Source organism: Orcinus orca, chromosome 4, assembly GCF_937001465.1.
Source record: "Orcinus orca chromosome 4, mOrcOrc1.1, whole genome shotgun sequence".
Taxonomy (NCBI): Eukaryota; Metazoa; Chordata; class Mammalia; order Artiodactyla; family Delphinidae; genus Orcinus; species Orcinus orca.
In genome coordinates, this window is record NC_064562.1 from 117,883,484 (window position 1) to 117,904,896 (window position 21,413).

Sequence of the window (21,413 nt, forward strand, 5' to 3'; positions counted from 1 at the left end):
CTGGTACCCAAATGTCTGGCTTGGCAATGGGCTGGTTCACAGGGGAGAAGCCGTGTCCTCATTTTGTTATTTTTGAAATCCAAAGCAAAGGGACCCCTTCAGGAATTGACAACTTCCAACCACTGGGTCCCAGTCTTTCTGCCTAGAAAAGGATTCTCCTTTATGTGACCCTGGTTATTACACAACTGGGGTCAGGACAGACACCCTCTGCCTGCGTGTCCCTGCCAGGCCTCACCATGGTCCACACTGATTACATTCTTTTTTTTTTTAAAATAAATTTATTTATTTATGGCTGCGTTGGGTCTTTGTTGCTGTGCGCGGGCTTTCTCTAGTTGCAGCCAGCGGGGGCTACTCTTCGTTGTGGCGTGCAGGCTTCTCATTGCAGTGGCTTCTCTTGTTGTGGAGCACACATCTAGGTGTGCAGGCTTCAGTAGTTGCTGTGTGTGGGCTCAGTAGTTGTGGCACATGGGCTTAATTGCTCCGCGGCATGTGGAATCTTCCCGGACTAGAGATTGAATCCCGGTCCCTTGCACTAGTAGGCGGATTCTTAACCACTGCGCCACCAGGGAAGTCCCGGTAGTTCTATTTTTAATTTTTTGAAGACCCTCCATACTGTTTTCCATAATGGCTGTACCAATTTACACTTCCACCAACAGTGTACGAGGATTCCTTTTTCTCTGCAAAACTTACCTGTTGTCTTTTTTATAAAACCCATCCTAACAGGTATGAGGTGGTTTTTCATGGTGGTTTTTTTTTTTTTTTTTTTTCCCGGTACGCGGGCCTCTCACTGTTGTGGTCTCTCCCATTGCCCAGCACAGGCTCCGGACGCGCAGGCTCAGCGGCCATGGCTCACGGGCCTAGCGCTCCGCGGCATGTGGGATCTTCCCGGACCAGGGCACGAACCTGTGTCCCCTGCATCGGCAGGCGGACTCTCAACCACTGCGCCACCAGGGAAGCCCTTCATAGTGGTTTTGATTTGCATTTCCCTGATAGTGATATTGAGCACATTTTCATGTACCTGTTGTCCATTTGTATGTCTTCTTTGGCAAAACATCTATTCAGATCCGTTGCCCGTCTTAAAATCAGATTTGGGATTTTTTGCTATGAGTTTTAAAAATTTCTTACGTACTTTGGGTATTAACCCCTTATCAGATACATGGTGCAAATATTTTCTCACATTTCATAAGTTGCCTTTTTTTTCATGGTTTCCTTTGCTGTGCAGAAGCTTTTAAGTTTGATATAGTCCCACTTGTTTACTTTTGCTTTTGTTGCCTGTGCTTTAAGTGTCATATCCAAAAAATCATTGCTGGGACTTCCCTGGCAGTCCGGTGGTTGGGACTCCGTGCTTCCACTGCAGGGGCACAGGTTCAATCCCTGGGGAACTAAGATACCACGTGACACAAGGCACAGCCAAAAAAATAAAAATAAATACATTTAACCATTCAAAAAATATTTAAAATAAACAAACAAAATCATTGCTAAGATCAATGTTAGGGAGATTTTACCCTATGTTTTCTTCTACTAGCTGTATGATTTCAAGTCTTACATTTAAGTCTAATCCAGTTTTGTGAGTGGTGTAAGACAGAGGTCTAGTTTCTTTTGCGTGTGAATACCCATTTTCCCAGCACCACTGATTGAAGAGACTATCCTTTCCCTATTGTGTGTTCTTGGGGTCCATGTCAAAGTTATGCATGAGTATATATCTGGGTTCTCCTTTTATATCTGGGCTCTCCGTTCCCTTCCACTGTTCTATGTGTCTGATCCATGTGCCAGTACCACCTCGTTTTGACTATAGCTTTTAGTATAACTTGAAATGACGTGATACTTTGAGCTTTGTTCTTTGTCAAGGTTGCTTTGGCTATTTGGGGTCTTTTGTGGTTCCGTATGCATTTTAGGATGGCTTTTTTCTGTTTCTGTGAAAAATGCCAGGGGAATTTTGGTAGGGATTAAGTTGAATCTGCAGATCACTTTGGCCAGTATGGACTTTTATTTTAATGGTATTAATTCTTCTAATCCATGAAAAGGGGATAGCTTTCCATTTATTTGTGTCTTCCTCATTTTCTTTCATCAATCTCTTATAGTTTTCAGTGTGCAGGTATTTTATCTCCTTGGTTAAATTAATTCCTATGTATTTTATACTTTCTGATACTATTGTAAATGGGATTTTTTCTTAATTTCTCTTTCTGAACGTTTGTTGTTAGTGTATAGAAATGCAACTGATTTTTGTATATTGATTTTCTCTCCTGCAACTTTACTTAATTCTAACAGGTTTTCTTTGGTGGAGTGTTTAACATATATAAATCATGTCATCTGCAAACAGAGATAATTTACTTCAAGAAGAGGGAATTTTGGACACAGGGATACAGACGCCAGGGAAATACCACGTGTTGATGGGGACAGAGATTGAATCGATGTGTCTATAGCCAAGGAATGACAAGGATTACCAGTAGCCACCAGAAGCTAGGAAGATGCAAGGAAGGATCCTCTACCCTAAAGCCTTCAGGGAGAGGATGACCCTGACAACACTTAGATTGCAGAACTTCTAACCTCTAGAACTATGAGGCAATAAATTTCTCTTACTTTAAGCCCAGTTTACGGTACCCTGTTATGGCGCCCTAGGAGACCAGTACTGTGATGCTCTGGTCTTGTGCTTCTAGATATAAAATCATAAGCTACTAAATCATTCTCATAAATCATCTAAGTCAAAGACACCTAAGAACAAGGAGGGAAAGTATGGCCCATGTGTACAGAAGGGAGTAAAGGAAACAAAAAGACCACAGTGTAGCATGTGAACTTTTAAAAAATCAATATTTGAAATCTTTTTCAACAATCCAGTTACTTAACTGAGATGTTACTATTGTGTTCATGAATTAATTAAACAAGCATGCTTCACCTGCAGAGAGCCAGTGTGGGACACAGGGGAGAGTGTGGGCTTTGGAGCTCTTTGAGTTCAATCCAGCCTCCCCACTTAGCAGCTGGTGACCTTGGTCAAGTTACCTAATCTACATGAGCCTCAGCCTCCTACGATGCCCGTCTCTAGGTTTGTTATGGTGACTCAGTGAACTGATGTTTATGATGTGTCAGGTACTGCACTGCCATGGGTACGATGCAGGATACAGTCTGTCCCCAAACATAAATTAGAGCATCTTCCGACGCTTTAAAGACAGACATTCACACAGGTGGTTTGAAGCAGACCCAGAAACACCTGTGCTCGATGGAAAGAGGAAGAAAGACATATCTTGCTAAAAGCAGCAACTTGCAGAAAGAGCATGAAATAAACACACTGACACCCACCTTGGACAAATACAGCAGGACACGTGTTTCTCACTGTAATGATAGTCTTTATTTGATTTTCATCACCTTTCAATGAAAGAGTGGTTCCCATCAGCACTATGTAATTATGAACCTCGCAAATATATCTTATAGAAAATGAAATTTCCTTAAAAATGAAAGATAAGTGTAAGGAAAATTTGTAGAGAGAGAAGGTATAAAATAGAAGCTTGGTTAAATGTAAAGCAGGTTTTTATCAAGAAAGAAAAATGGTACCACTACTCCGTTAAAGTGGTACTGCAAACATACTATTTTGCTTTTTCTCAAGCTAGTTGTTCAGAAAAAAGAAGCTGGTTTGCCCTTTTCTTCTTAGTGATCAAATCAACATGCTTGTGTACCTCACCATCCTGGTAAGACAAAACCAAGGGGAAGGAGAAGCAAGGCTTCTAACTATGTTAAAAATCGTTTCTAGGGTAGGAGCACAAGCCTTGCTTTCCAGAAGGTGGAGAGACACATGACAGTTTCAGGGAGACCTGTGGGGGCCATGGCTTTAGCCCATTGTGTCTGGGCAGCTGACATAACTTCAGTCTCCCTGGGGTCTCTCTCTGGTCTGAGCTGCCTTAGCTCTGATGATCTGGCAGGACCGTGGTCACTAGGATTGGGTATTCCAAGGCATTGCAGTCATCCAACAGGAACACCAAATCCTGGAAAAGATGTGCAATGAGCAGGAATGTCACTGAAGGTGGCCACAGAGCCCATGCACAACTATAGGACTCCTGGTTATCCTCAAAGACTGTTCAATTGTTCCCCTTTGTGTGAAAATTTCCCAACCTTCATTCCCCCAAGGAGAGCTGGTTACGTCTTTCTTCACCTTCCCATTGAATCTCATATAGTCTTTGACTATTGAATTCAGTTGTACGTTGGTTGACCAGATGGATGGATGGATAGATGGGCAAGGGAGTGAATAAATGAATAAATCTCAATTTTTGAGCAAAAACTCTGGGCCAGACATCGGGGATACCGTGAGTAACAGCACCAGGTCTCACCTTCAAACACTTTAGAGCCAACAGCAGCACTTTTCAGACTGTATTATGTCTTCTTCTTGTCTCCCCTCCATGACCAAGGGGAGAGGGGAATGAGGAGGGGAATGGGTGTGGGACAAAATGCTCGTCTCATCTTTGATGCATAGTAACGAAACAAATCTTAATAAAACTTAAAGCTAAAAAACCTAATAGCTAATTATTAGTTTCCTGGGCCAGGCCTGGTGTTCGGTATTCTATGTTTAGTCACCTTGATAGAGATCTTAGGACCGAGGGAGTTACTACAGTGTCCAGCACACACAGGGTCAGGTTGTAAGTAGTATTATCCTCCCAATGCTCTCCTGACATGGTTATCATTCACGAATGAGGGAACTGTGGCTCAGAGAGAGGAGGCGACACTGGCATTTAGGAAGCAGGGAGGTGATGCTGAAGCCTGTGCCCCTAGGACCACACGACTCTGCTTCCTACATCTTAACCAGTGCTGATTCTGTGTTTTTCCCGTCTCCCTCCCCTCTGCTGCCAGATTCCTCCCAGCACAGAGCACACCAGAAGCCCCTCCCCCAGGAAGTCTCTCCTGATCCCAGGGCTCTGGGAATTCTCGGAATTCCAGAGTCCTCTACCCGCAATCCCAGCCCCATTTGCCTCGCAGCCTGTGGTCTTGGGTGTTGGAGATGGAGCTGGAGGACAGGAGGAGCCTTGTCCTCAGCAAGAGCTATAGGGTTGAGGAAGGGATTTGTGACCTGGAAGCACCCCACAAGCTTTTGTTTTCCTCCTCCTCATCTCCCTCTTCTCCTAACCCTTCTCTTAAGTTCTTGGCTGATGACAAGTAGAAAAAGAATGTTCAATGGGGTCACTTACCCTCCTGCAGAACGAGTTCATGATGGTGTACAGTTTCCGCACTTTATCCTTCAAGGCATCTACCCGGGCCACCTTCCAACACTGGGGCGATGCCACAAAGTCCCGCAGCTTGGCCAGCACACAGTAATTCTGTGAGTGGACAACAGGGCCGGGTCTCGTGGTGGGAGTCAGTAGCCAGAGACGCGGGAGCTGGGGACTCCTGGCCCTTCTGCACAGTCTCTCCCCACTCCCACTCCAAGCCCTCCCGCAGGCAGGCAGACCCCTCTTACGTGTATATCCAGGTACAGCCTGGGCAGGTATCTCACACACGGCTCCTGCAGAAAGGGAAACGGGTTTCTGTGTTGCTCACAGGGACACACCCTCAGCCTGGCCACAGAAGGCTCTCTGCCAGCCTCCCCAAAACCAGAGCAGCCCCAGATCCCTGGGGCCTTCCTTGATGCTGCCGTGTACAATACTTTCTTGTACCATATGCCACATTCCCCCAAAGTAAACTGCTCTTCTAGAATTCGACTTTTAGAATGCAACCATTTTATCATTGACTATGAGCTAGGGAACAGTTTTATATATATATATATATACACACACACATATACATACATATATATATATATAGAGAGAGAGAGATACATATAAATATGTGTGTCTATATATGTATATATATTAAAACAGTTCTATAACTGTAATCTAGACATAGTAATATATACAGTATATACTTTAGTAATATAAAACTGTATATATATGTACACTTTTATATTACTATATTTCACTTTTGCTTCTGTGCTGGCCTGAAGGTCAGAAGACCCAGATTCTGGTCCCTCCCGACCAGTTATCCCCTGTGTGACGTAGAGTAGGTCTCCTTCTTCTTTGTGACTCGGTTTCCCAGTTGTGAGATTAGAGAGTTAGAACACATCACCTCCACTTCCTTCCAGCTCTGAGCCTATGCATTATTTTAAGCTTTAAAATCATATAGTTTTAAAAGATGATTGCTCTACACATTTAATAGCAAGGAATTTGCGGACACGTTGGGGCGCAAAAATACAACCAAATGTTGTTACAAAGAAATATTAATTTATTTGACAGAGTCGCTAAAAAGTAAATTGCAGAACTGCTGTGTTGTTTGATCCAATTTGTCCACACACTTGGATAACTATGTACAGACCCAGAGCTGAAATCCTATCCTCTGAATGTGATGGCAGCAGGTCACCTCTAGGTGGTAGAATTGCAGTAATATTTATTTTCTTCTTTGTCTTTTGTGCCTTTTCCAACCATTTTCAAAGTATATGACTTTCATAAGTTGAAAAAAATACTCATCATTTAAGTTTCAAAAAGAAAATACAAAGGAGGTGATAGGGTATCGTAAGCCCCACATCTGAGAAAGGTGCATTTTATTTGAAGGGTTCACAAGTGGTAAAGGGATACTTTTAAATTTTACCGGAGCTTTGAAGTTTAATTTGCTTTGTTTCTACACTGGACGAGCAGTCAGGAGGCCGGATTCTAGTTCTGGGTGGCCCCTGTGGGACTGATGGCTCCGAGCCCCTGGGTCTTCCTCTTAACACAGTGTTGAGAACAGTGCAGACATCCTGGGTTGTCCTCTGTGCAGGCTGTGTCTGCATTCAAGTCTTCAACCCTCCAGCTGCCCGAAGCCGGTGAGGGGCTCGGCCACCCCCTCTCACAGCTGAGGATGCTGAGACTCAGGGCTGAGTAATTTGCTCAGGGTTCCTACAGCAGGTTAGGGGTGGGGCTGATTCTGGGAGTTGCCCCCTTAGCTCCTGCTGGCTAGTGGAGAGAAGAAATAAGCAGGACTCTTTGGTCCTCCTTAAGTTGGAGCTCTAAACTCTATGGGAGCTTCTTTTCTCCTGTTCTTCTCTTCTCTTCTCTTCTCTTCTCTTCTCTTCTCTTCTCTTCTCTTTCTCTCTTTCTCTCTCTCTTTTTACATTTTAAAACAGATCCTCTGATATTTGCTAGCTAGTTATAAACAAAAATTGTGATGTCTTTGATTATATTTTCTTTGTATTTAAAAGGAAGTGCAAACCATTGGTATTTAATAGGATGGGAATAAAACACAAATACCCTTGAAATTAACATTGACCAGAAAAGAAAGATAGCGTTTTTTCCCTGGTCCAAAGGCAAATTTTTGAGAACTGGGTCTCCCAGTCCTCAGGGGGGCCGAGGGCACTCACCGAAGGCTCCGTGGCCTGCAGGCTCCGGGAGTCAGCGGTGATCTCCCGGCTCAGGGCCAGCATCCTGGAGTAGCAGGTCGGGGGAGCCGGCTGAGCGGCGGGGGGGCCGGCCAGAAGCAGCATCAGCAGGGGAAGCAGCTGGGGGGTCATGGTGCAAAGGCGGCCTGACTGCAGCCCGAGGCCAGCCGCCCCTTTAAGCAGAGGCTTGGGGGTGGTCCTCCACGCCTCCGTTTCCTGTGGTGCCCAGCCAAGGCCAAGAGCACGCCCACCTGGCCTGTGGACACTGGAGCCTTTCAGACCTAAAGGTCCCCCTTGTTGAGAGGAGGTGCTTCCTGGCAGGGGCGGGGAGGGGGAGATGCCAGGCACCTGGAAGGGAACAGGGTCTTCCTCTCACACAACTTGCAATAGAACTTTCTCTCCTGGCAGGGGCTCTTCCTGAAGTGGCAGGATTGGCAGATGAGGGGGACAGAGGACAAGAGGGAGACAGGAGGGATGGTGGTTCAGCCAGAGGGGCGGGAGTGAGCATTCAGCCCCTTCAGTCAGAATGGGGACCGTTTGGTAAAACTGGATGATCTCTTGGAGCAGAACTGGGGGAGGGAAAGGGACCAGAAGTGATGGATTGAGGACCAGTGATCCGGGGGTTTGGGGTCAGGCAGCCTGGGTATCACTATCCACCCGCCACTGACTGGCCAGGGGAACCTTGGGAAATCCCTTGCCTTCTGAGCCGCTGCGCCTCTGCATCTGGAAGACGGGCTTGTGCTAGGGCCTGTGATGGGGGATGTGGGAGCATTCCCCTAGCTGGTCCACTTCAAGCTCCCAGCACAAGTCCTGGTACAGAGCAGACCCACTGGAAGGGTTGGTTCTCCACATGTGGGTCTCTTAGCAATGATGCTCTACGGGCTGCTCTCCTGTAAATACAGGAGCATGGGTACCAGTTAGAAGAGTAAGCTCTGCCCTTAGGCGCTCGGTGCATTGCATGGTCACCCACTCCTGTGATGACCTTGGGCAAGTTTCTTAACTCTTTCTTCCCTCTCCTTGTCTGTGAAACGGGGATGATAAGAGCATAGCGAGGAAGAGAAAATGCTGAGCTATTATCACAGTCAGAGCTGATGTCACTGTCTCCTTTCCTACAAGCATCCCTGCGAGGCAGGTCCTGCAGAAAACAGTCCAGTTTTCCATGTGGGAAAATTGAGACTCACAGAGTTCCAGCAACTTGTACAAGGTCATAAGGCTGGAGGCAAATGGGTCCAGTGGGGCTTTCTGCCTTGTCTTCATTCCGTCCTCCCATTCTGCAGTGTGGACCTGGGGAAGAGCAGGACTCTTGCAGCCAGAGATGAGTTTGAGCTCTTGGGCTGCCCAAGACCAAGGAACAAGCAACGCGAAGGAGCTGTCGAAAGAGAGGAAGGTTCTTACTTAACACCAAGCATCACATATGCTCCAGCAGTGATGCGTGAAGCTCATTTATACAACTACACAGCTGTTGTCACAAATGCCACGAGCTTCACAGAAAGCCAGTGAAGTGGGTGGGGGTATTCCCATTTCCCAGATGAGGAAACTGAGGCTCTCAGGGGATATGAAACTGTCTGGGGTCACAAGGCTTATAAGGGGAGGCAGAGCTGTGCACCTGGGTCTGCCTGTCTCCCAAGCCTGTCTCACTGCAGGGCAGGGCAGAAGAGCGGCCCGGGCTGGCACACATTCCCAGAACAAAACAACCAAAGTGGAGGACCAGAAGGTTAAGGGAAAGGAGTGTGGTGTCCTGCATATGGGGCAGCATCGAGGATCAACAGCAGGGATGAAAGTTCAGCTCCAGCCTCTCCCTGTCTCTGTTTGCCCACAAAAATCCCTTCCTGACGGGTGCCATTCCCTGTCCATAAACAGAGCAGCATCACCCCAGGCAGCGGGAGGTCTCTTCCCGCCCTGATGTTCTATTTTGCTACTTTTCTGTGTTCAAGCCCTGGGCAGGGATCACAGCCTTGCCTTCCTGTTTTGCAGGTGAGAGCATGTTCTCTAAACACCTTTAGCAAGATGGCCTGGGGACCGCCTTTTGGATGCCCTCTCAGGCAGGGCAGAACTGTGTGTGTTTGGAGGTGCAAGCAGCAAACACAGATGTGTTTTTCTTCTGGATCAAGGGGTCTCCCCACTTTCTGTGGCAGTGCCTGGGGCGTGGGCCTCCCTGGCAGACAAACCGGCCCCAGTCAGGGACTCCGGACTCCTTTGAAATGCTCCAGTGTTTCTGGATGTGCTCATCGAAGGAGCTTCAAATTCAGGACAGGGAGGAAAAACCAGCCCAAGCAGCAAAACTAGTCCTTGGACCATCCGATCGAGGAGGCATTGCTGTGCTGAAAAAGCGGGCTTTTCTGTGCACTTGATGGTGAGATAAATGTGTCGCTGGGAGGTCTGGCCTTGTTCCACCCTGGACACGTGTGTGGTTTTTGATAGGACTCCTTGGGCGAATCAGAAGCCTCCTCTGCACCCTACGTACCAGACATCCCGCTAACAGGATCCCATCTGCCTTCCCACTCACCGCGCTTGCCTTCTGCATCTGGGCTTGTCAGCACCCAGCACCCAGCCGGGCAGAGCAGATGCTCAGGAAAGCTTTGCTGAATTAACCTGATGGCTGTTAATCTTGTTACTCAGAGCGAGGCACAAACCCATTAAGAAACCCACAGAGCACAGCCGGAGTCATGCCAGAGAGACCCTGCCCTCGATGAAGGAGGTATCAGGGGACCCACGGGTGTACTTGCTCACAAAGTTCTCCTTTGGCACTGCCGTCCCCCTGCGCCCCCAATAGCTCCCTTCCCTGGCCCCTTCCCTGGCTCCTTCAGCATCAGGCTACTCAGTATGGAACGTGAATGCTAAAAATCCAGGCTGGAATTTCCACACAGACTGAAGCCTCTGTCTTCCTCCAAAGGTTTCTCCCAACCCCCTTAGTGCGTGAGAAGAGCAGGGGTCCCATCAAGCCATGGTACCTCATTATGTCAGGAGAGCCGAGCAGCCAGAGCTAATGAGTGAGTGAATGCTTCTCAGCTGGAATGGCATCTACCAGCCATTTTCTTTGAATGGATTCTTCATTCATTCTCCAGACACTTTATTTATTGAGAATCTATTGTGTGCAGGCCTGAGATGAACAATAAGGATAAAACAGTGAATGAGAGATGCTGTCCTCTGAGGAGACTAAAGAGGGCAATTAACTCATCGAACACACAGGGTAAGTGGCATGACAGTGGGAACCCTGGTGCCGCAGGAGCCTCTCCCTGGCGATGGCTCCGTCAGCAAGTTGAGGAACGTTGTGGGGATGTGGGATGGGCATGGGGATGTGGGCGGGGGCGGTGTATGAAGGAGAGAGAGAATTTGGAAGCTGCTATGCTGCTACCTTTGAATGTGGAGGAAGAGGCCACAAGCCAAGAGCTGCAGGAAGCCTCTAGAAGCTGAAAAAGGCAAAAAAAAAAAAAAAAAAGATTCTCCCCTAGAGCCTTCAGAAAGGAACACAGCCCCGCCAAGCCTTTGATTTTAGTCCAGTGAGACTCATGGTGGACTTCTGACCTCTAGAACTGTGAGAGAATAAATGTGTGTTGTTTTAAGCCATTCTGTTGGTGGTTATGTGTTACAGCAGCAACAGGAAACTAATACACCATCTCTCTGGGGTTCAGTAGGATAACAGAGATCGTGGTTGTGAGGAACTTGGAAATGATCTGCATCAACTTGCCTGGTGCTTGTGCCTCTTTTACAGCTTCCCTGTCAAGCATTCATCCAGAGTCTGTTTGCATACCTCCCTGGATGGGGAGCTCATTGCCCTTTAAGTCTGCCCTCCAGTCTCTGGGCAGCTGTGAACAATACAAATTCTTCCCAAGGTGAAGGTGAGATGTGCTGACTCCCTGGAGCTACCGCCTGTGACCTAAATCTCTGTTACCTTCCTCCACAGAACAGCCCTGGGTGATTCTCAGCCGTCAACCTGTCTACCACTACTCATCCCTGCCCCCCAGACAGAGCCGGCTCTCTTTCTGAGCAAACACCCCAATTTCTTGAAACTTTTTCCATGGGAAGTGGCTTCAACATCCTTTTCCACAATTACATTACGATTACCATCTCTCTGCCCAGAATTCTTTCTCCTCCCAGTAGACATTTCTAAAGCAGAAATCCACGCTTGCCTGTTTCGTGTTCTTCCCTGGTTCCCTGAGGCCTGGAAGATAGTCTGAGGTCTGTGGCCTGGTCCCAGACTACCTCTCCAGCTACCTCTGCCTGTCCTTTCCTGCACTTTTATCAAGGAATGACAATGATGATGGTGATGATGATGACGATGGTGATGATAGCTAACCCTGAAATGCGGCCTTGTTCCAAGCCCTGTACAAGGCTTAATGCATTCATTCTAGTATCATCATCTGAGGGCACTGAGGCACAGAGAGGTGAAGTGACTCGCTCCAAATCACACAGCATTAGCAATCCCTAGTGTTTGTAGTTATAACACCCAAGTGGCCTTTGGCCTTCATACATGCCGTTCCTGCTTCTTGGAATGTCTTTTCCTCACCTTGTTTGTTCCTGGTTCATTCCTTCTCACCCTTCCAGACTGAGCTGAAATGTCACTTTCTCCAGGAAGCCTGCCTTGCTGGATTGGGTCCCCTCCACCTGCCTGCACAGGCTCCCATGGCCCCTGCCCTTTCCTCTGCTTTGACACGGCATTGTCCACTCTGGCCTTTGTCTGTTTGCTTGTCTGCCCCCTACAGGCAGAGCGAGTGTCCTCTTTGTCTTTGTGTCCACAGCATGGAGGCCAGGTCCAACACAGAGTAGGTGTTCAGTAAACATCTCCCTGCTGAATGGAAGTGACTGCCCCTTTATCCCTGTTGTGTGTCAATGTGTCTCCCACTAGCTGGAACCCAGATTGAAACACAGCCCTCCTTGAGAGGTCTAGTCAGAACTGTTAACCTCCTTGGTTTGGGCCCCTGTTGTGTCAGTTAGGACTAAAGTTGTGAGTTACAGAAAACATGGTTTGAGATACCCATGGCCAGATTTTCTGGAAAGTTCAACTGGAACACGTAGTGGTAGTGTGGAGCTCAGGAATGGTTTGATCTAGGAGCTCGATGAAGTCACCAAGGAATCACCTTATTCTGTCTCCCTCTTCCATACTGTGATGGTCTTTTGATGTGTCAACTCTGCCAGGCTATAGTCCCTGGTTATTCAATCAAATGCTACTCCAGGTGCTACTGTGAAGGTATTTGTAGATGTGATTAAAGTCCATAACCAGTTGACTCGAAGGACAGGAGATTATTCTAGATATTCTGGGTGGGCCTGATTCAGTCAGTTGAAAAATGTTAAGAGCAGAGCTGATGAAGAAGAAATTCCCTGAGGAAGAAGAAATTCTGCCTGTGCAGTAGCTTCGACCCATCACCCTGAGTTCTAGCTTGCCCTTCCTGACAGCCTGCCTTGCTGTTTTGGACTTTCTTGGCCATGCCGGCCTCCACGACCGTGTCAGCCAATTCCTTACAATAAAATAATCTCTTACTATGTCTCTGCTTCTGGTTCTGCATCTTTGGTTGAACCTGAACTGACACATATGTCACTGACTCCATCCTAAAGCCAGGTCTCCTTGTGGTCGCAATGTGGCTGCTGGTAGAGTCCAGCACACATGCTATCCCATCCCTGTCTGGAGAGGACATGTGCCATCTCATCCCCTGACCATTGAAGGAAGTCCTGAGCTTTGCGCTGCCAGCAGATCCTGCCATGTCTGTCTCGTGACGTCGTATTTTCATAGTCTGGGACTCCTTTTTAGCATTTTTAGATAAAGATCACTTAAACTTTTCCTTCTGGCTATTCAGACTGGCACATTCCTGTAAGTGATGCAGGTAACCAGGGAAACACTTTTTTGTTCCCAGCCCTACGGGGTTATGGGAAATTCCTGAGCAGACCATAAGAAATAAGAACTCTTTCATTACATGGCTCAAACTCAGAATCACACCTTTCCCCCGAATATTCCCTGTGTTCCTGTCCTGTGCCTGTTTGCAATGACAGCCAAGGTTGAAAGGGCCATGGCCAGTCTCAGATCTCCTCGGTTACCCAAAGTCCAGCCAGTAGCTGTTTTCGCCAGAGATCGGAAGAGCCCTGCGGCAGTTTCCATCCTTGGAAAACATCACACTGGACACACAAGGAGTCTGAGATGCTGACATCAGGGGCTGGTGGTAGAGGCCAGTTCTCTAGCAAAGAGACTACCTCTGAGTCCCCCTTCCTGCCTGCATTTGAGGTCAGAATCCAGGGCCAGTGATGCCTGTGCTATCCTGACAGAGCAGTAACAGCCAGGAGGTATTTGAGCAAGGGGTGTAGGTTGAACAACTAGCCGGAATGTTGCCTCCAGGGTGTCCTGTCAACAGCAGTGTTCCTTTGGTTAAAAGCCACACATCTCCCCCTGTTTATGTGATGTGTTTTGAGCTTGTTACTTGCGCTCTTGGCAAACCCAAGTGGAAAGTTGGCCCACATATTCCAGAGTAAAGGAATGAAGACAAACAACAAGGCCACGTTTTGCTTTGGGGCAGTGATTCTGAAAATAATCCCACGTTTTAGAATAGAGACCCCTCTATAATCCTTGAAACATGGATTCAAATTTTAATAGGAAACAGTGTGCAGGACAAATTCTCCCAAACATTTTCCTTGGGCCTGTTTATGCAGAAAGGACTCAGAAAAAGTCTTTCAGAAGAGTCCCAGCTTGGCTTTTCTCAGAAAGAACACAGGTTTTGGAGTGATAGAGGCTTCAGTTTAAATCTCACTTCTGTTATGATGTGACTGTGCAAATCTTGTCACCCCTTGTCTTCCTCTGATGTATGGGATTTATAACGTTTATTGCCCAGAGTTCTTGTGAAGATGAAATAAACATGAAATAGCCAGTGTGACTGTGGGGGCTGTGGTTTTCATTTTCTTTATCTTTTCTTTCTTTTCATTTTCTTTTCCTGGTTGTGGACCTTGTTCATTCACTCCATCTTAGGCCAGTTCTAACCTTCCCACAATGGTTATGGCGAAGGGCACGTGGCCCAGGATGGACCAATCAGCTTCCTTCCCTGGGATGAACTGATGGGTACAGGAAGAAAGTCGCTCTCTCATTCCACCGATGTCCCTACATGGTTGCCAACAGTTATGTCTCCTGACCTGGAGTGGGCTTCTCTGCTGGAGGAGCAGGCAAGGCCAGAAGCAGAGCTGGGAGATGGATGGAGAAGAGAGTCTGGATGGAGCCCCATCCCTGATTCTGTTCCCAGAGGCCCAGTGCTGGAATTCCTCCTTGGACTCTGTAAGCTGTCCTGGGGTCATTTCTAGCTATAGACTTAGTATTTCCTTTTGGCTAGAGCTGGTTTCAGTGAGTTGTTTTTCTATCTCTTAAAAATAAGAGAGCTCTGAACAAGACAGGACCCAGCACGGCGCCCAGCACAGAGCTGGTGCTCGCAGCCATTGCCTTCTCTTTGATGATTCACTATTTGTGGTAATCATTGGTGCTGATCATCAAATACATCCAGTCTCCTCTCTCCTGGTTCCAAGCCAGCGCTGAGCTTCCCTGCTCCCTTGAAATTTTGCATGGCCACGTGAGTCATTTCGTGCAATGACACATAAGAGGACACGATGGGTTTTGCTTCTGGGCAGAAGCTTTAAGAGCCCGTGCATGCATTGCCACTTTCCCCTTCTCTCTGCTATGGGGCCACTGAGTCAGAGATAGTGGCGGCTCTGCTGGCCTCACCCTGAGGTGGAGACCTAGAGCTATACCCCAGCCCACCTCTGGCTTGTTTGTTATGACAGTAGAACCTAGCCCAGCCTGACTGTGGTAGGCAGAATTCTACCACGACCTCCAGGCCCCTGTAGAACCCCATCCCCTTGAGTGTGGGTGGAGCCCATGTAGGAGATATCATTCCTGTGGTTTAGTTAGTTATATGGCAAAAAGGATCTTGCAGATGTCCTGGAGGTTACTGATCACTTGACTTTGAGTTACTCAAAAGGGAGATTACCCAGGGATCTACCAAGTGTGGAAAGGATTTGACCTACACTGCTGGTCTGAAGGTGGAGGGAGAAACATAGGAAGGAATGGGGCAGCCTCTAGGAGCAGAGAGTGGCCCCTCTGGCCTCCAGCACAGAAATGGGAACCTCAGACATACAGCCACGAGGAACTGGGTCGGTCAGTAACCTGAATGAGCTTGGGAGCAGATCCTTCCCCAGAGCCCCCAGATATGAGACATGGCCAGTGAGACGCACAGCAGAGAACCCAGCTGGTTTCACCCCGACTGCCCTCCACAGCCAGTAGCTGATAATGGATGTTGTTGTTTTCCTTTAGTGATGTTAATTTTTTTTATTTTTAAAAATTTTTTATTTAAGTAGAGTTGATTTACAATGTTGTGTTAATTTCTGCTGTACAGCAAAGTGATTCAGTTATACATTTACACATTTTTTCAATTCTTTTCCATCATGGTTATCACAGGATATTGAATATGGTTCCCTGTGCTATAGAGTAGGACCTTGTTGTTTATCCATGCTATAGATAATAGTTTGTATCTGCTCATCCCAAACTCCCAATCCACTCCTCCTCCACTCTTCCTCCCCCTTGGCAACCACAAGTCTGTTCTCCGTGTCTGTGAGTCTGTTTCTGTTTCATAAATAAGTTCATTTGTCTCATATTTTAGATTCCACATATAAGTGATATCATATGGTATTTGTCTTTCTCTTTCTGACTTACTTCTCTAAGTATGATAATCTCTAGTGGCATCCATGTTGCTGCAGATGGCATTATTTTGTTCTTTTTTATGGCTGAGTAGTATTCCGTTGTGTGTATATATATGTGTGTGTGTGTGTGTGTGTGTGTGTGTACCACATCTTCTTTATCCATTCATCTGCTGATGGACATTTAGTTTGTTTCCATGTCTTGGTTATCGTGAATAGTGCTGCTATGAACATAGGGGTGCATGTATCTTTTTGAATTATAGTTTGTCAGGATATATGTCCAGGAGTGGAATTGCTGGATCATACGGTAGCTCTATTTTTAGTTTTTTGAGGAACCTCTATGCTGTTTTCCGTAGTGGCTGCACCAATTTACTTTCCCACCAACAGTATAGGAGGGTTCAAATGGGTGTTGTTTTAAGCCTTCATGTTTGTGGTACAGTAATTTATTACACAACAATAGACAACAAACACACCGAACAATACATTATTACTTGAGGTTATTCCTTGAGGATTATAATTTTTCAATTTAATAACACGTGTGACACCCCCCAGGCTGCCTTCCAGTGGTTTGTTTGCCAATGTCTGTGTCAGACTCAGGATCTTCTGGTGGAGGAGCTGAGCTGGTCATCTCTGTGTCCCCGGGCTGAGCAAAGGCCCCGGAGAGACACTCTAAGATGAGGTAGAGGTGACACTTGGCAAAATTGTGACGTTGATGGAATGTTTTGCACCAAATGTCCACATCCCATCATGCCTGGTTTGGGGACCTTGAAACTAATAACAGCTAATGTGGATACAGAGCTGAGGGTCCGGTGCTTTTCTTAGGGTGTTGTGCCCGTGAACCAGGGCGATCCTTGTAAGAACCCTACCAGGTTGGTGCTGGTACCATCACATCCCCCCTTCACAGATGAGGCAAGAAGTTACATAACTTGCTCAAGGTCACACAATTCATTAAAGTGAAGCCCAGGTTCAAACCAGACAGGTTGGCTCAAATCGGAGTTCCTAACACCCCACTACCCTGCCAACTAAGAGAAAGGACTCAATAAAAATTTGTTGAGGGATGGAGAGAAGGCAAGAAGGAAAAAAATAATTTCTTAACAAGCTGTGTGATACTGGGCAGCTCACTACCCTATCTCTGAACTTTAATTTCCTCAGAAAATGAGGGGAGACTCTATTTAAGGTGCTGTTTTGCATTTCTCTCCATTATAAACGTGGTGGCTTGTTGCTTTTAAGAGGTCCATCACGAGCATGGCGAGTCCTCTCTGCCCTGGGCAGGACCACCCTACCGGCTGCAGCGGCCTGAGTGTGGGCTCACGGGCACATCAGGCTCTGGACCACCATTCTGCAATGTGCTTGGTCCCCATGTTCTCAGTGTCCTGAGGTCCTTCATGGGGACGTGGTCGTGAGGATTGAAGTGGGGTACTTGTTTCAGGCAGAACGGGCGATGCTCACTTATGAGTAATCTCCTTTCCCAGACCCTGTCTCCAGGGAACCTGGAAAATTCCCTGGTTGTTAGCAGATAGCATGTTGTATTAGAGATTGTATTTGGAGGCCCAGATTTTTTTTCCCTTTTGTTGTGTTTGTTTTGTTTATAGGATGCTAAATGATTCACTTAACTGATTCTTTTCAATAAATTAACAGAATCGACTTAGCTGAACAAATATGCTTGTTGCTTTGGTGTCACGCATATACAACCAGAATTCTTTTAAATTTAGAACCTCAGACCAGTCGCTGGTTTTGGCTCCTGACCTATGAAAAATCTATACAACCGTTTCCATCTTTAATGATTTCTTTTATAATGAAAGATGATCCATTTCTCCTGCAATGTGATGAGTATTTCTAGAGCTATTCTGTATTCCCCTGAACCTATGAAAAAAAAGTTATTGTCATAAAATATACACAAGTTTTTGAAATATTTAAACTTTTTTTTTTTTTTTTTTTTTTTGCGGTACGCGGGCCTCTCGCTGCTGTGGCCTCTCCCGCTGCGGAGCACAGGCTCCGGATGCACAGGCTCAGCGGCCATGGCTCACGGGCCCAGCCGCTTCGCGGCATGTGGGATCTTCCCGGACCGAAGCACGAACCCGTGTCCCCTGCATCGGCAGGCGGACTCCAACCACTGCGCCACCAGGGAAGTCCCATTTTAAACCATTTTTAAATGTCCAGTTCAGTGGCATTAAGTACATTCACATTGTTGTACAACCGTCACCACAATCCATCTCCAGAACCTTTTCATCCTCCCCAGCTGAAACTCTGTACCCCCTAAACACTACCCTCCACTTCCTCCCCCAGCTCCTGGCACCTACCATTCTATTTTCTTTTCGAGGGCCAGCTTGATTTAGAGGTTTCAACTCAAACCACAGATCTAAGCTCTGTCATTTTCTTGCCGTGTGACTTTCTCTACTGCCTTACCTGTAAAATGGAGACAATGGTGGTGGTCACCCTTATGCTCGGGGCCAGAGGGGATGAAATGGTTAAGATATGCAAAGCCTTTAGACCACCAGTGCCAGGGGTAGACAGAGCATTGTGGGTTTGGTATTATTATTATTTATGTGATTTCCAGCCCTCAAAATACGGTTCCCACCCCCAACTCCCCAACACATTGGGCGATGAGGAGCTCGGGAGCTAGGACACACCGTCTCCACCCCCAGGCGCTGGCCCAGGGCTTGAGCCTGGTACAAGGACAGAGAACGTGGGTGGAATGAACGAAGCAGTGATGCTCCAGTCACTTCCTCCCATAGCATGAAGCCCTGGGAAGCCAGCGCCCCAGCACAGCCACCATAAACAAGGGCCCCCTGAGACCCCCATTCATCTTCCCGGTCCCGTGGATTCCAGCTTCTGAGGTGAAGGCTTCCTCCCTCGGGAAGCGCTTTGAGTGTTTTGGCCTCCATCCTTTCAGGAAGCCTCGTAGCCAACACACACCCAGGGCAGGAAGTTGGTGAGAAGGACTTAAACCTTGGGTGGAAAGCATCTCACCTCTTCAGAAACCATTTCAGAAGCTGGCTGCACATCCATGTTCCTGGCACGTTCCAGTGTGACCTCCTAAGTTTTTTTCTTTTTTCTTTGAATAGTTCCTTTTTTCTTTCATGAAGAGGCCATAGTTTCTGAGTGAGGCTCACTTATGGCACAGAATCAGGAAGGCAAAGGGGGTACAAACAGGTCCTGAGCACTTACGGCTGTAGCTCTCAATACTTTCTGAGCATACCACCACCCTGAGAGATGGGTATAAATCCTCATTTTACACTTGAAGCTCTTAGGTTCAAAGGGGCCATGTGTCTTGCCAAAAATACGCCGCTGGTACTTGATGGGCTGGTAATAAAACCTAGATGATCTGGGTCCCAGAGCTGATGCTCCGCATGGGATGGGATGTCTCTAAACCATCTTCATTGGCTGGGGGTATCCAGATACGCCAAATACACTCACATGGGCTGTGTTTACTTATCACAGACTTTCAGGGTGTTTTTAAAATTGAGCTGCATTCACTGATGCACAGCAGATGTAGGGCCCTAAACATAGTATAAAATTATATCCTTGAAACATTTCAAAACAAAGGAGAAAAGGCAAAAAAGCAGGTGGAGGAATATCACATATGTTTCCAGACAGGTCATGCTGATTTCACACTGTTATGTATGTAGTTCTTCCTAATTCTATTTCAAATATAGGAGCTTTGGATTCTTATTATTTGCTTATCCATCTGTTCAGCAGAGACTTGAGCAGCAATTGGGCTTCTTACAGCTACAGAATTAGTCTTTTGAAAAATGAACCAGAAGACGTATGGAAATTAATCTGGCCTTTCTCAACGAATACACTGTAATAGTAACCTCTTATACACGGGCATCACATGTTTATAAAACATGTGCGCCTTACAAATGAACTTATATACTAAACAGAAATAGACCCACAGACGTAGAAAACAAGCTTATAGTTACCAAAGAGGGAAGGAGGGGAGAGGGATAAATTAGGAGTTTGGGATTAACAGATACAAAACTACTATATATAAAATAGATAACCAACAAGGACCTACTGTATAGCACAGGGAACTATACTCAATATTTTGTAATAACATATAAGGGAAAAGAATCTGAAAAGGAACATATACATATGTATGTATGCATAGGGGCGTGTGCATATCTATAGCTATCTATCTATCTATCTATCTGAATCACTTTGCTATACACCTGAAACCAACACAATATTGTAAGTCAACTATACTTCAATTTTTTAAAAATGTGCCTCAAATGTGTCATTTTCCCTCCGATGCCTGGGCTTCTGACCACGCTGTTCCCCTGCCTGGAACACTATTCCTTCTCCCAGCCCTACTGCAATCAGGCTCAGACTACTGAGTGTCTGGACTGTCCTTTCCCTGACAAGGCATTTTCTCACCCCAGGCAAGATGAGCTGTCTGCTCTGTTCTCTCTCCTAGATTCTCATGCTTCCCTGTCCAGACATTAGCCACAGATCATTGCTTGTTTACTGTTCTTCTTTCCTGTACACCTTCTATGTTGCTCACAGCTGGATCGTGAGCAACCGGCACAGTGACTGACTCCAGAAATATTCTACATGCTCTCCTCCTCCCCCGTATTTGATGAATGAATGGCAGATTGAGCAAACTTTATCGATAGCTGTTGTAAGTGCCACACTCCTACAGGGCACCCTGTGACAGCTCTGTCATCATCGTTATTCACGTCACGACAGTTTTGCCTGATGCTTTGCGAATTGATCCGTGTGCTTAAAAAACAACTTTATCTGTTGTGTACGTGTCACGTGTTTTCCAGAAAAATCTTCCCATTTTCCTGCTTGAACTACTGTTCAAAAATAAGCAAAATAAAACTATCCTCACATCCTTCCACTCATTCAGCTGATTCTTAAGCTGGTCTCAGCACTTGAGTAAATTTGTCAGGTAGCTTGAGGGGCGTCTTGGGTTTTCTCAGGCTCCATCATCAGACATGGGTTCTAGATGCATTTTCGTGGCAGCCTTGCCACGCAAGTCCTGCAAGAGTCAGTAGCAAGAGTCTTAATGGACTTTTCCATTAATGGCTGATGTCTGCTTTCCCCCCACTGGCCATCAGTGACTTCCTTTGAATGATGGTAAAAAAGCATTTTCATGGTTAGATGTAAATTTCATTCCAGAGTTCCACAGATGTCTGGAAAACTCTGCTCCCATTTGCAGACTCTACTGGGGTTGGGGTGGATTTTAGCGCATGGCCGAACGCTTGGAGTTTGCAGCCTGACAGCCTCTGCTGGATGTGCTTGGCTCAATCTCTCACCAGCGATGGCATTTCAGAACCACGCGCCTTCATATTGCCATTAAATTGTATGCACTACACTTCCTTCCTTCTTTATTTTACTTGTAGCACCCAGCAGTGACCATTTCATAGGAGGTCTTGATACA

At 46.6% G+C, this 21,413-nt stretch overlaps 1 protein-coding gene across 1 annotated transcript; it reads right to left on the reverse strand.

The window, feature by feature from the left end:
* Window positions 1–3,320: 3,320 nt before the first annotated feature.
* CYTL1 (cytokine like 1) lies at window positions 3,321–7,542 on the reverse strand. Its single transcript, XM_004269689.3, has 4 exons — window positions 7,349–7,542; window positions 5,438–5,482; window positions 5,169–5,297; window positions 3,321–3,974 (listed from the first exon to the last, which is right to left on the reverse strand). Exons 1-4 carry the CDS (start codon window positions 7,496–7,498, stop codon window positions 3,891–3,893), a joined length of 408 nt encoding a protein of 135 aa, XP_004269737.1. The 5' UTR covers window positions 7,499–7,542; the 3' UTR covers window positions 3,321–3,890.
* Between the last annotated feature and the right edge of the window lie 13,871 nt (window positions 7,543–21,413).

Coding starts and splice junctions, on each gene's coding strand:
- CYTL1 (XM_004269689.3), bottom strand. CDS start 7,498: ATGACCCCCCAGCTGCTTCCCCTGCTGATGCTGCTTCTGGCCGGCCCC. Junction 5,483..7,348: donor TGCAGGCCACGGAGCCTTCG/GTGAGTGCCCTC, acceptor CCCTTTCTGCAG/GAGCCGTGTGTGAGATACCT. Junction 3,975..5,168: donor TGAACTCGTTCTGCAGGAGG/GTAAGTGACCCC, acceptor CATCTTTTCCAG/GATTTGGTGTTCCTGTTGGA.